The sequence below is a fragment of the Eurypyga helias genome, unplaced genomic scaffold (assembly GCF_000690775.1).
Source record: "Eurypyga helias isolate BGI_N326 unplaced genomic scaffold, ASM69077v1 scaffold28623, whole genome shotgun sequence".
Classification (NCBI taxonomy): domain Eukaryota; kingdom Metazoa; phylum Chordata; class Aves; order Eurypygiformes; family Eurypygidae; genus Eurypyga; species Eurypyga helias.
The window spans coordinates 4,558-15,858 of record NW_010239899.1 but is presented as its reverse complement, the minus strand read 5'-3'; the positions used below and the strand labels follow the sequence as shown (position 1 = coordinate 15,858).

The window sequence follows — 11,301 nt, the reverse complement described above, 5'->3', positions numbered from 1 at the left end:
ACTTCTCGGGGGCTTTCGTTGAACAGAATGGAATCGGCGACTGTAACGCCGACCTCCCCGCGAGGCGACGGGAGGGTGTTGTTTTAGCTTCCCGTGGCAGCAGCGCTTGGCGGAGAGCTCCACCTGCTGCCTGGCGGGACGGGCTGCGCCGGGCGCCTCCCCGTGCGGGGCGCCATGTTCTCGCCCTCGGGGGTGTGCTGTCATGGTAACCGCTCCCTGCCCACAGGTCTGCACGGCAGGGCCTTTGTCAGCAGTTTTTAAGTTGGAAAAAAGCATTAACCATTAGCCTGTTTTAAACAAAGTGCGTGTGAGGTCAGGGAAAGATGGGGAGAAGCCTGAGAAATCAGGGACTTGCGTGGCCAGAAACAACGAGGTTTTCCTTTCCTGGATGTGCACAGGACTGAGTGACGTTTGTAACCTGCTTGAGTAAATGGGTATTTCCACCACCTGGCCCTCACAGTACTTTTTTGCTTCCCTCCCTCCCCCTCCAAAAAAAGTCTAACTAGCTTTATGTTACTGTAGTTAGGTTAATTCCATGTCCTGGCATCAATTTAAACTTGGTGAGTGCTGGAGGAATGTCAAGAGCAAACTGATTAAATTTACCTTGTGATGAGAGAAAGGGGAAAAAAAAAACCAACCTGTTTTCAGTAAGCTGAAAAACTTTGAATAAATCCCAAGGTTCTTGACACCTAGAAATTTAATTTCAAAGATGCTTTGTGAGCTGGATAGACACATCAGCCCCACTTAAGGAATTTGTTGAAGAGTTGGATCACTTCAGATGATGTTGTAATTCTAGTCAGTTTGCCAACTTAACTATTTTCCAGGTTATTGAAAGCTTAGGTGTTTTAGGCTTTGGACACTGATTCAAGAAGCAGTGGGAGTTCTTTGTCCATAGTGGAGGTACAATCACTTACATAATGCTACATTAGGTAGTAAAATCACACATTGCACTGGTAAAATAACTTGTCTTAATTAGGGCAGTACTTGGTTTGAACCAGCAAAAGCGCTGCATTGAAAGGCTTGAAAAGTAACTTTGAAAGGAGGAGACAGTTTCCTGTCTTTCTACTATAAGGCTTTTACTACTGTGCATTTTTCAAATGACAGGTCCGTCACAAGCTGTAAGAAATACATGTATTAATAGATATTAACGCTTATTTTTGATACTAACCAATTTGCCAGAATGCCTAAGTAGCCAGTTTATTCTTTCCTTCAGGTAATTAATGTGTAAAAGCACTAAATAAGTGTAATAAACCAGTGTTTATGTAACTGAACAATGAGCTTGGATGGGAAGTGCATGTGTATGAATCTACAAAACTTTTCAGGAGAAATACCTCTTTTCTCTCTACAGCAGAAATGTTCCATTCCACAATTTTTATTGCCATGGAACAGTGAAGTTGCCTCCATTTTCACTGGAGGGTAGAGGGAGTTCTTGGAGGATAAAGGGGAAAGTATTGACTTGTAAGTTTTATTTGTAGTAGGAAGCATAATCTTTGAGTAAATTGAGGGTAGGCAAAAATACCTGGTGATAGAACCAGATTCTGTCTAAGGCATGGTTTCATGAAATGGTTTGGAACTAAATTGATGGCTTAGTGCTACTCGAAGAGGCTAAGCCGCCTCCATCTCCACTTCCTCTTCTGCATCCACTGATCCTGAGGTGGATGTGCTGCTTGTCTAGTAAGATGATGCAATCCTGTACAATACCAGAATACTAGTTGGGTGAAAAACTGCTCACTTCATGTTAATCTTCCTGCCAAATTTTGTTGAGCCAGCTTAATTTGAACTGCCAAGTGTTAGAACTTGTGCAGAGGAGGTGCAGGAAAACTCTCTCTGGCTTTTACTAATGGTGCATTGTTAATTTGGTTCAGTCATACTTGGAGGGCTGAAGTCTAGCTTTGGCTTTGTTTAATTGCTGGGCAAGTCATGTGCCACCTGTATAGTTTGGTTCTTGCGGCTTTCTCATTCCCTTACTGGGTGTCCAGTTTGAATGAGCGCTTGGCACTCACAGCTGCAGTTTATATGTGCATTAAACCCAAAAATAGCTACATTGAAAAATTGGATGCTGCATACTGGAAATCATTAGGTTTAAAAATACCAGATATATTTGATTAAGTTGAAGTTGGGAGTACCTGGAGTAGGCATAATGCCGTACCAGTTGAATTGTAAGGAAAAGGTTATTAATGTTTCAGAGTGCATTAATATAGAGGGACAGGTAATGCTGGGCTGGCCAGGGCAGTTTATGTTCTAATGAGCTAGACAAAGCGTGACACATACCTAGAACCATTCACTCAAGAGCAGAAGATGAGGGGCTGTGTTGTGTTTTACTTGCGAATACCTTTGTAAAACACACTGCAAATCTCCTGCAGAGTATGGAACACATCTTTGCTTGCATTGGTGACAAGAAGTGGAATTGCACATGGTGTGTTCATCTGAACAAATTGCTGAATTACTGTTTGTTCAGAGAACATCATATCTTCCCTCTGCACTAAATGAATCCATCACTCCAAGGTTGTGACAAGATGCTTCGGAACCAGAGGTGTGCACATGAGCTCTGGATGTGCAAAACACATCATGACTGTAGTTGCTGTATAGTCTTAACATTCTTTGCAGTTCCTCTGTACATGCTTAAATCCTGCTTTGGTGCAGACAACTCAAACTGTAGTCATATTTCTGTTGCAGTTACTTTTTTTTCTGAGAAAATGAGTAGCATCTGATTTCCCTTCTTACAGCGAACTTCTAGTATAACCCTGTTACCTGTGCCCTAAGGCTGGTTGTAAGCTTATTCGCATCTCAAGTATTTCAGACTTTTGACCAGGAAGATGATGGAATTTTTTCTGTTGGATAATCAATTAACAGTAAGTTGTATCTTTAAATAACTTCTTCCTTGCATCTGAAAGGAATTGGTCAAGTTACAAGTGTTGTGGCATTCTTACAGTGTGTCTGGTGGTAGCAGCACTGGTCATGAAGCTTCATGTAGTCAGAGTGCTTAAAGTAGCCTAGGTTAGGTCTAGATTTAAATTTTTGAAGTTTCTTAAAATATTTAATTCAGCTTTTTTCCAACGAGTGGTCCATTTGCAGCAACTACTTTAAGTAATTGGAAAGGTACTGTTGGGATTCATTGTCCCATGCTGTATCTGTAGGAAGATGCGGGCATTCTAGTACACCATCATTTTTTTTTCTGAAATACGTGTTTCTGTTTAAATTTTTCAGTCTGCAAACGTGGAGGCCCAGTGTGCAGGTGTCTCAGAGGACAATACCCATTTGTCAACAACCAGTCAAGGATATGTTTTACCAGAAGGAAAAGTCGTGCCAAACACAGTCTTTGTTGGTGGAATTGATACAAGGGTATTTATATACTTATAATTTTTTGAAGATAGGCATAGGGTACTTCAGTGGGAAGGAAATAGGAATTTAATTCCTGGGTGGCTGTTTTTTATTGTGTATACCTTTACCAATATTAGGGTATTGCAGTGTCATGAGAGAATTTTGGAACAGGTGAGTGACTGTAGTTCTTGGGGTAGTAGAAGATGGCTTTTAGAAAGGGACTGACTGCTTTAAATCAGTTGAATGTGTTTTGGAGAAGTTTAAGCCCTTGTTTCTTACAGATGAATGAAGCAGAAATTCGGAGTTTCTTTGAACGGTACGGTACTGTGAAAGAGGTGAAGATAATCACTGACAGAACTGGTGTTTCCAAAGGGTGAGTGGAACGTGAATAGTTGCTCTAGGCTGCTGCTTATGTGGACATCATAGGTGATACGAGTGGCTACTTAGCAACACACTTGACATGCTTAAGCCTTAGCACGAGCTGCAGTTTTCTGTTGTGAATGAACACTGGAACCTGTAAATCTAGATTGCTTCTGAATTTGAATAAACTTATAAAGAGTAGCCTGAATTTTCTGACTTCAGTCTGTGTTCAGGGAAAAGATGGTTACTGTCACTTTTCCAGTGGAAACAAAGCCTGAAACCTATGTGATGCTTATACGGGCAGGTCTTTTGTAGGACTCTTCTGATGGCTGGTGTAGTTAACAGCAATCTGGAGAGAGTTCAGGATGGTTAAGAGAAGGATAGATAGTTTATGCAGGGCAGTGGGACCACACTCTTCTGACACTTGGGGATAAGGTACAGAGAAAACAAGTCATCTCATTTGGGTGAAGAGTAGAACTGAGGGAACAAAGTTGAAGCAAGGGAAATTCCCATTGAATATATAGAAAGACTTGCGACTCTGTGGTGGAACACTTACATAGGGATGTGTAGAACCTTAACTTTTTGAGTTCTGGGGGCTTTTTTTGAGTTTTGAAATTATCCCTGCTTTGAGAAAGGGGCTTCTCTGGTGGTTCCTTCCAGCTCAGTTTTTTTTTTTCCCTAAGGTTCTATGAGCAGATCCTAAGAAGAGGTTTATGACTTCTTAGGCATAGGTAGTAATGCATGAGCTGGAAATCTGTTTTATTTCCTTAGATCCCTTGTGGGTCTTCATGGTGAATTCTGATGTGCAATTAGCCAGTGTATGTTCAGTATTGATAATGAATTGGCATACTCCATTGGTTGACACAACTGTTCCTATAATGCTCTGGAATGATCTAAATTTTATAGACTAGGTAAACTAGGGGAGCAGTGAAATAAACTGAAAAAACTTGAAGGATCAATTCTGCTGGTGTCAGTGTTCCTGTAATGCCTGCTTTCATCCAAACCTCTGTAGTAAATACAACATTTTATAATAATTCAGATTTTATTTTAATTTTCTGAGTGAGTCATATCAACAGTGGTGCTCATTTTGAGTAGCTGAAGTGGAATAATAGCCCTTACATCTCTTCCGTATTATTCTAGAATCTGGCATTCAGTTTCTTGCCTCTGTCCCACTAGTGTATACTGCTGGTTAGCAGTGGAAATATTTTCATGTTGAATTATAAACTAATGTCCTTCTTGATACTTTTGGCATGCATTGTAATGTACCTGGTGTATATGTTGTTAACTGGTCTTGTTCAAAGTAATTTAGCCAACAAACTAGAATCTGGTTATTGAATAACCTGTTTTTTCTTTTTCAGGTATGGATTTGTATCTTTCCTGGACAATGTGGATGTTCAAAAAATAGTAGAGGTAAGTTCTTTCTCTGGATTATATGAAGATGTTGATATATGAAGTCTGGAGACATTTCCAGGGGAAACCAAGTCATGTACATTGTAGAATAAATTAGGACAAGGGAAAGTCTAGGGCTCCCCAAAAAGTAAGCTTGCTAAAGTCTTTACTGGTGGTAGAATCTTTGTATATTTAAGTAAGAAATGAGATTACTTTTAGCCTTGGCGTGCTTGAATGTCTCATGTTGTGGTATTTCTGGTCGTTCTCATTCATTTATGTGTTGGAAAGCTTCATGCGTTTCTGTCTGCTAGCTTTCTGCACTGGGTGGATGTCACAACCCTCGTGCTAATGGCAGGTGCATAGACCTGTCAGCATTATTTATCACTGGGAATAACAGTACTGTAGGAAACAGCATTAGATTTTTACGTGTGTCTGAGCAGTTGAAGTATGTGTTTCTCTCTTGGCAGTATTCATGCATTTGGATGTTACCCAGAGTGCAAGTGTTCTCTAAGCCTCCTTGACTAAAAGATGCAGGTGTTCACATGTCATGGTTTTCCTGTAGTTCACAGAAGAGATGAAGGCGTAGGACTGTCACAGCCCTTCTGCTCTTAGAGTTCAGTATCAGAGAAGTTGTAAATCTTAGTGCTTACAACCAAATCTGTTATTTAGTTCTGATGGACTTCAGCAGGTCACAAACCACTGACAAAGCTTTCTGTTTTCCTTCTTTCTCCCAAAACTTAGTGTGATAACTGTGAAAATGTATTGAAATATTTCCCTCTGAAGTCTGCCTTGGAAAGCTCCCATGTATCTGAGGATGAATAGTCTCTCATTTGCTTCTGAAGCTCTCAGATAGGGAAGTACATCTGAAAGACAAACCCAGATAAACGTACCAGGCACAAGTTCAGTGTTCTGTGACATGTTCACATGTGTTTACTGGCTGCCCAGCTTCTTAAGGGGGAAGAGACCATGTTTGAACGAAGTGGAGGGCAGTCAAACTCCAGCAAGAGTTTCTTGATTCTCACCAAAACACTTAAAGCTTGCTGTTCTTCAACTCTCATGGTATGCTGACAAAAATACTGCTGTATTGAGCAACAGACTTTTTATCTGAGAATACCCTTTTTTTTTTTTTTTACCATGGGTTGGATCTGTTGTACTAGGTCAGCGTGGAATGCTTGCTCCAGGGCAGCAATCTCTGTAGAGACTTCTTGAGTAGTGCTGTCATTTGAGCCATGTACACTGTTGATTTTCTGTGTGCCTTTCTCCAAAACTAAAGCTCTCCGTGATCTCTTCATATAGTACTAACTGATGTGACTTTGGGTCCTCCAAGGCCCCTGGTTTACAGGGGTATATGGCAGATTTCAGGTGTACAGGCAGTACAAATTACTACCTTGTCAGGAAGAAAGCATGTCCAGGTAGAAAAGCGGCTCACTTCTGTGGGGAGTGGAAAAAGGGAAAGAAGAAACACCATGCATTTAGAGCTCAAGTCAGAAGCAGAGATTGCCTCACTAGGCCATTTCGGGTGTTACATGTCCTGAGTCATCAGTCTTTCATGGTAGTGAACAGGATGGTGTCTCTCCGTGGTTGGAATTACTCCAGGTGCCTGTGTCCCTCTACCTGGCTCTGTAGCAAGGTGCACCCTGAAAGTCGTTTGTCTGATTCCATTTGTAACTGCACTCTAGTCCAGAGTGAAGCTGTTGGTGATTCTGAGCTGCAAGCTACCCTGTGCTTTGAGGGGAGGCCTGTCTTCCAAGGGCTCTCATCGCTCAGGCGGTAAAGGTGGCTGCATGGTTCTGGGCACAGCAGGATTACAGGATCAAAATAAACCCACAAAACCACCCAAAAAAACCTCACCCCACACAAACTATCAAACTCTGCGTGGTATTTCACTCCCCCCCCGCCATGTGTTACTTAATTACATTTTTATCAGTATGAGGTGGTGATCAGGTAAGATATTTCTTAGCATTTTTTGCTTATTTTGACCCTCAACAGCAAAGCTGCTGTTAGCTGCTCAGAGCACTTTCTTTCGCAGAAATGGGAGAAGCACGCAAGGTGTCTGTTAATGCGAACTGTGTCTGTTTTCTTCTGAAGCAGGCAAGTCCTTTGTGCTGAATGAGAGAGAGTCTAGATAGGTTGTATCTGCATCTGATGCTGATTTTAATGCTTGGTACCAAACTTGTATTAACTGGGGTAAAACAAAGTTTCACTTCTGATGTGTAAAGCACTTGTAAATGTCAGTGTAGCTTTCTCCATGTAAGAGCTCCTACTTTAGGTGGGGTCATGTGTGCTGTACACACCTTTGTAGGTAGGTAAACATGTTTCTTGTCACCATGTCAGCAGAGGATGCGAGATTAGACCCAGAGTTGGGGAGTTTTGCGTGGAGAAGTTCCTGAGTACCTCGAACATTAATATGCTTAAATCTGTCTACTAAAGCATCTTTCTGTGCTCCAGACTTAGCCTGTAAGATTTTGGTCTTTGCAAGATTACAATTTCTTGCGTACAGTCAGTACAAATAGACCATGAAGTGTAAGGATGTTGTGGTGCCTTGTCAGCCTACATCCGTGGGGTGAACATTCTAGTTTTGAAACTAAGCAGTTCCACTGCAGAACATGGAACTCGACTCTTGCAGGGAGTGAGGGTGCTTGAAATTCAGTGTTCCATCACTGAAAGTCTGAAATCCCGCCTTCTGTGTGCACCAGCGTTTGGGCAGAACTTGCAGAAGGAGAAGTTACAAGTCGTGGGCATTTGCTGACTCCTGGGCAGTGCTTCCAGCCTGGTTTTGCAGGTGTTTGAGATGCTCGTATTCCTGGGTCGGGGTGTTTGAGGAACACGTGACCCATATTTCAGTTTCACTCGTTCTTGATTAGTCTGTGTGCTGCGTAGGTGCTTTGGCCAGAAAAGTTGTGAAACTGCAGCATGTTTGTTGGATGTTCTGAAAGGAATGTGAAAGTTTAGAGGTAACATAAGAGCGGTGTTTAGAGAGCCTTCCATTTCCTCTAATATTAAGGGGGCAGCTTCTAACACGTTACGTGAAGCCCCTTAGTAGGGTTGTGGGAAGGAAGCTAAGTGGCAATGTAAACAAGGTTTCAGTGAACCCAGGCTATGGTCACTCTAAAGTCAATAACCTTACTGAGGCAAGAATAGGTGCAATCTGTTTATAATGCCAGAAGGCTGACAGTCAGTAATATGTAGTTGCAAACTACTAGTAGTGCATGCTGCTATTAAGGTAAGTGATACGTAATAGGTTTGGGGAGTTGGTCAGTTGGCAAATGGGTGTGTGGAGAGCACTGCAGGAAGCTAAAGGCATAAGGTGTAGAGGTGAGAGGAGAGCGGAGGCTGGTGAGCCTGCGTGGGAGCTGATGATGCTCTGGTGTAGAAGCAGGGTATGGTCTCTTTAAAACGAGACAAACCACCCACCTCACTGATTGCCCAGCTTACAGAATAACCCGTCTTCCTTTCAGTCACAAATCAACTTCCACGGCAAAAAGCTGAAACTGGGGCCAGCAATTAGAAAGCAACAAAACTTGTGTAAGTATATAAGCCAATTTGTTCATATTATGAGTATATATTTTGGATTTTTTCTTAATTACACATTAATATCCTTGCAAGTTGTTTTTTCTAATGTAATATGTATATTACAATTAAACTTCAGAACTGAATGTTATGACCTCACTACTTCTGTGATGTACAGGTTTTTTTGATAATTAACTCAGTTTGGTAGCACAGGACTGTTAATTTTGAGATAAAATCAACAGTCAATACACTTAAGGCGCTTGCAGCTTAAATTCAGATTGCTGATGAAATACTTGTGAAAATGTCTTAATCTTTGTTTTTCTTTTGCTTTGAAACAAGGTTCTTATGTGCATCCCAGACCATTAGTCTTCAATCCTCCTGCACTCCAGTTCCATAGTGTATGGGGTAATCAGAATACAGAGGCATACATGCAGCCTCCAGCTGTAATGAGCCCAGTAACACAGTATGTTCAGGTAAGGCCGTTCATGCCACTGATTTTTTGAATCATAATGTTTTTGAAGGTGCAAGCACATAACACTTAAGGAATATCTATTGAGATTTCAAGCTTAGCTTAACTGCTTGTTTTCATATCGCCTTCCCAGTAAGAAGCACCTGACTTCAAGCTACTTTAAAAGAATGCCAAAACTTTGAAAAATATATTCAGTGATGTGATCTCTTTATAAAACAAAAGGCAGGGAGATTCTTTTTATTTTGAGAATGAGAAAACTTGAAGGTGGAGCTAAGGTTTAATTATATAACAGTTCTTCAGGATCTTGTTACTTGTTGCAGATGCGCTACATATATCAAATGCATCTGGATATCCTATACACTGCTGCCTTGCCTCAGAATAAACCACAAAGTTTAAAATGTATTTTTTAAACGCAGACAGAAACAGAAGTTGGCTGTGGTTTTGCCCCCCCCAGCCCAGCAGGACAAATTCTTGTTCCTGAACTGCTGTTGTGTCTTCAAGAACACACTGTGTGGATGGCACCTGTATCACTTTGTTGGTACTTCAGATAAGTGTTCTTAATGAGGTGTAGGCAGAGTACTTCTGGCCTCCTTGAATAGGAGTCTTTCCACATGATGGTCTCTTCCTGTAAAACACTACATGATATGACAGTACAACAGGGTGATGTTAACTGCAAACTGGTTCGTATATTGAGTAAATGAAGATGGGCTGCCTGCAGTGACTTGCAGAAATACTTATTTCCTAAGGCAGAGAATGTGACAGGAGTACTCTTGCTGATTCTCAGAGTTTATTGGGAGAGTGAAGTAGTGTAGGAGGAACTAACTCTCTTAAATGCTGGAATATGCCTTCAGCTCTGGAAAAGCTAAGAAGGCTCCAAGTTAACGCTGTCAAAACACTTGCAGTGGAGAAATGCTGGGAAATTGTCTGAATTGTAGTACATAGCTTACCTTCAGCTCCATAAACTGATCTTCAGGCTGTAGTCCATTATCAGGGTAGTTGGTCTGTTTGAGGTCGACTTTAGAAGGCTTACGGGATGAGTTGTGAGCCTGAAATGACTTAAGATCAGCTACAAGCAAATGTGGGATTTTTAGATACGTAATACACCGCAGAATCCCACTTTCTAGATATTTTTTTTTTAGTGCCTGAAGTGCTGAAGCCCCACGGGAAACCTGTAAGGGTTGCTTTAAAATAGAAAGCTGATGTGAAACAGTAATTGGAATAACAATGTGACTACATATTTCTAAAAATGTGCTCCTGGCTTTATAAACACCTTTGCAAATATCATGTGTTTGTTTTGCCTGAACTTGCGTGTTTTAAAAAAAGCTTTATTTTGCAGACATACCCCTACAGTTCACCAGCCTTTTTGATACAGCAGCAAGTTCCTGTAGGATATCAGCCAGCCTACAACTATCAGGTATGTTATTTCTTCAGTAGCTGCAGAAAGGCTGGTTGGATACCAGTTGGAATCTGATCTTCCTGGGTTTCTCTTTCTGTGAATTATATTACCCTTCAGCTCCTGCTTCACAGAAGTAAGAAGTGAAAACAAAATCAGTGATATTTTTATTCTAATGCAATAAAAACTGCTGAATAACTTGGCATACTCTTTCTTGGTTTAATTTTTTTAATATGCAATGATAAAACAACTTCAAATTAGCAAAAAGTACATGGGTCAGTAGTACTTATTCTTGTGGGAAGAAGCTTTGCCATGGTGCAGGTAGTTAATGTTAGTTACTTAACACAGAAAAGCTGAGTCTTATCAGACTATAAATGTGGAATGTGTATAGAGAAAGGATGTGTTCTTGAGCTTTGAAAGTGTCTGGGAAGGCACTTAGCTGATTGTGAGTTTTTGAAGTGAAATTAGTGAGTAAGTCCTGTTACTGAAAGTGAACTAGAATTGTAGAATCATAGAATGGTTTGGGTTAGAAGGGACCTCAAAGACCATCTAGTTCCAACCCCCCTGCCATGGGCAGGGACACCTTCCACTAGACCAGGTTGCTCAAAGCCTCATCCAGCCTGGCCTTGAACACTTCCAGGGATGGGTCATCCACAACATCTCTGGGCAACCTGTGCCAGTGCCTCACCACTCTCTCTGTGAAGAATTTCTTCCTTATATCTAATCTAAATCTCCCCATTTTCAATTTAAACCCATTACCCCTTGTCCTGTCACTACAGGCCCTTGTAAAAAGTCCCCCCCAGCTTCCTTGTAGCCCCTTCAGGCACTGGAAGGTGCTGTAAGGTCTCCGCCTTCTCTT

At 41.3% G+C, this 11,301-nt stretch overlaps 1 protein-coding gene across 1 annotated transcript in view; it reads left to right on the top strand.

The window, feature by feature from the left end:
* Positions 1-2,140: 2,140 nt before the first annotated feature.
* The window catches only part of DAZL (deleted in azoospermia-like), a gene marked incomplete at its 3' end in the record, with an annotated part of 13,092 nt that continues 3,931 nt past the window's right edge, over positions 2,141-11,301 (top strand). Inside the window, exons 1-7 of the mRNA XM_010148304.1 lie at positions 2,141-2,209; positions 3,208-3,342; positions 3,603-3,694; positions 5,040-5,091; positions 8,529-8,595; positions 8,920-9,053; positions 10,386-10,463. Of these exons, the coding sequence (XP_010146606.1) occupies positions 2,141-2,209; positions 3,208-3,342; positions 3,603-3,694; positions 5,040-5,091; positions 8,529-8,595; positions 8,920-9,053; positions 10,386-10,463 (627 nt within the window). The remainder of the gene's footprint in view (positions 2,210-3,207; positions 3,343-3,602; positions 3,695-5,039; positions 5,092-8,528; positions 8,596-8,919; positions 9,054-10,385; positions 10,464-11,301) is intronic.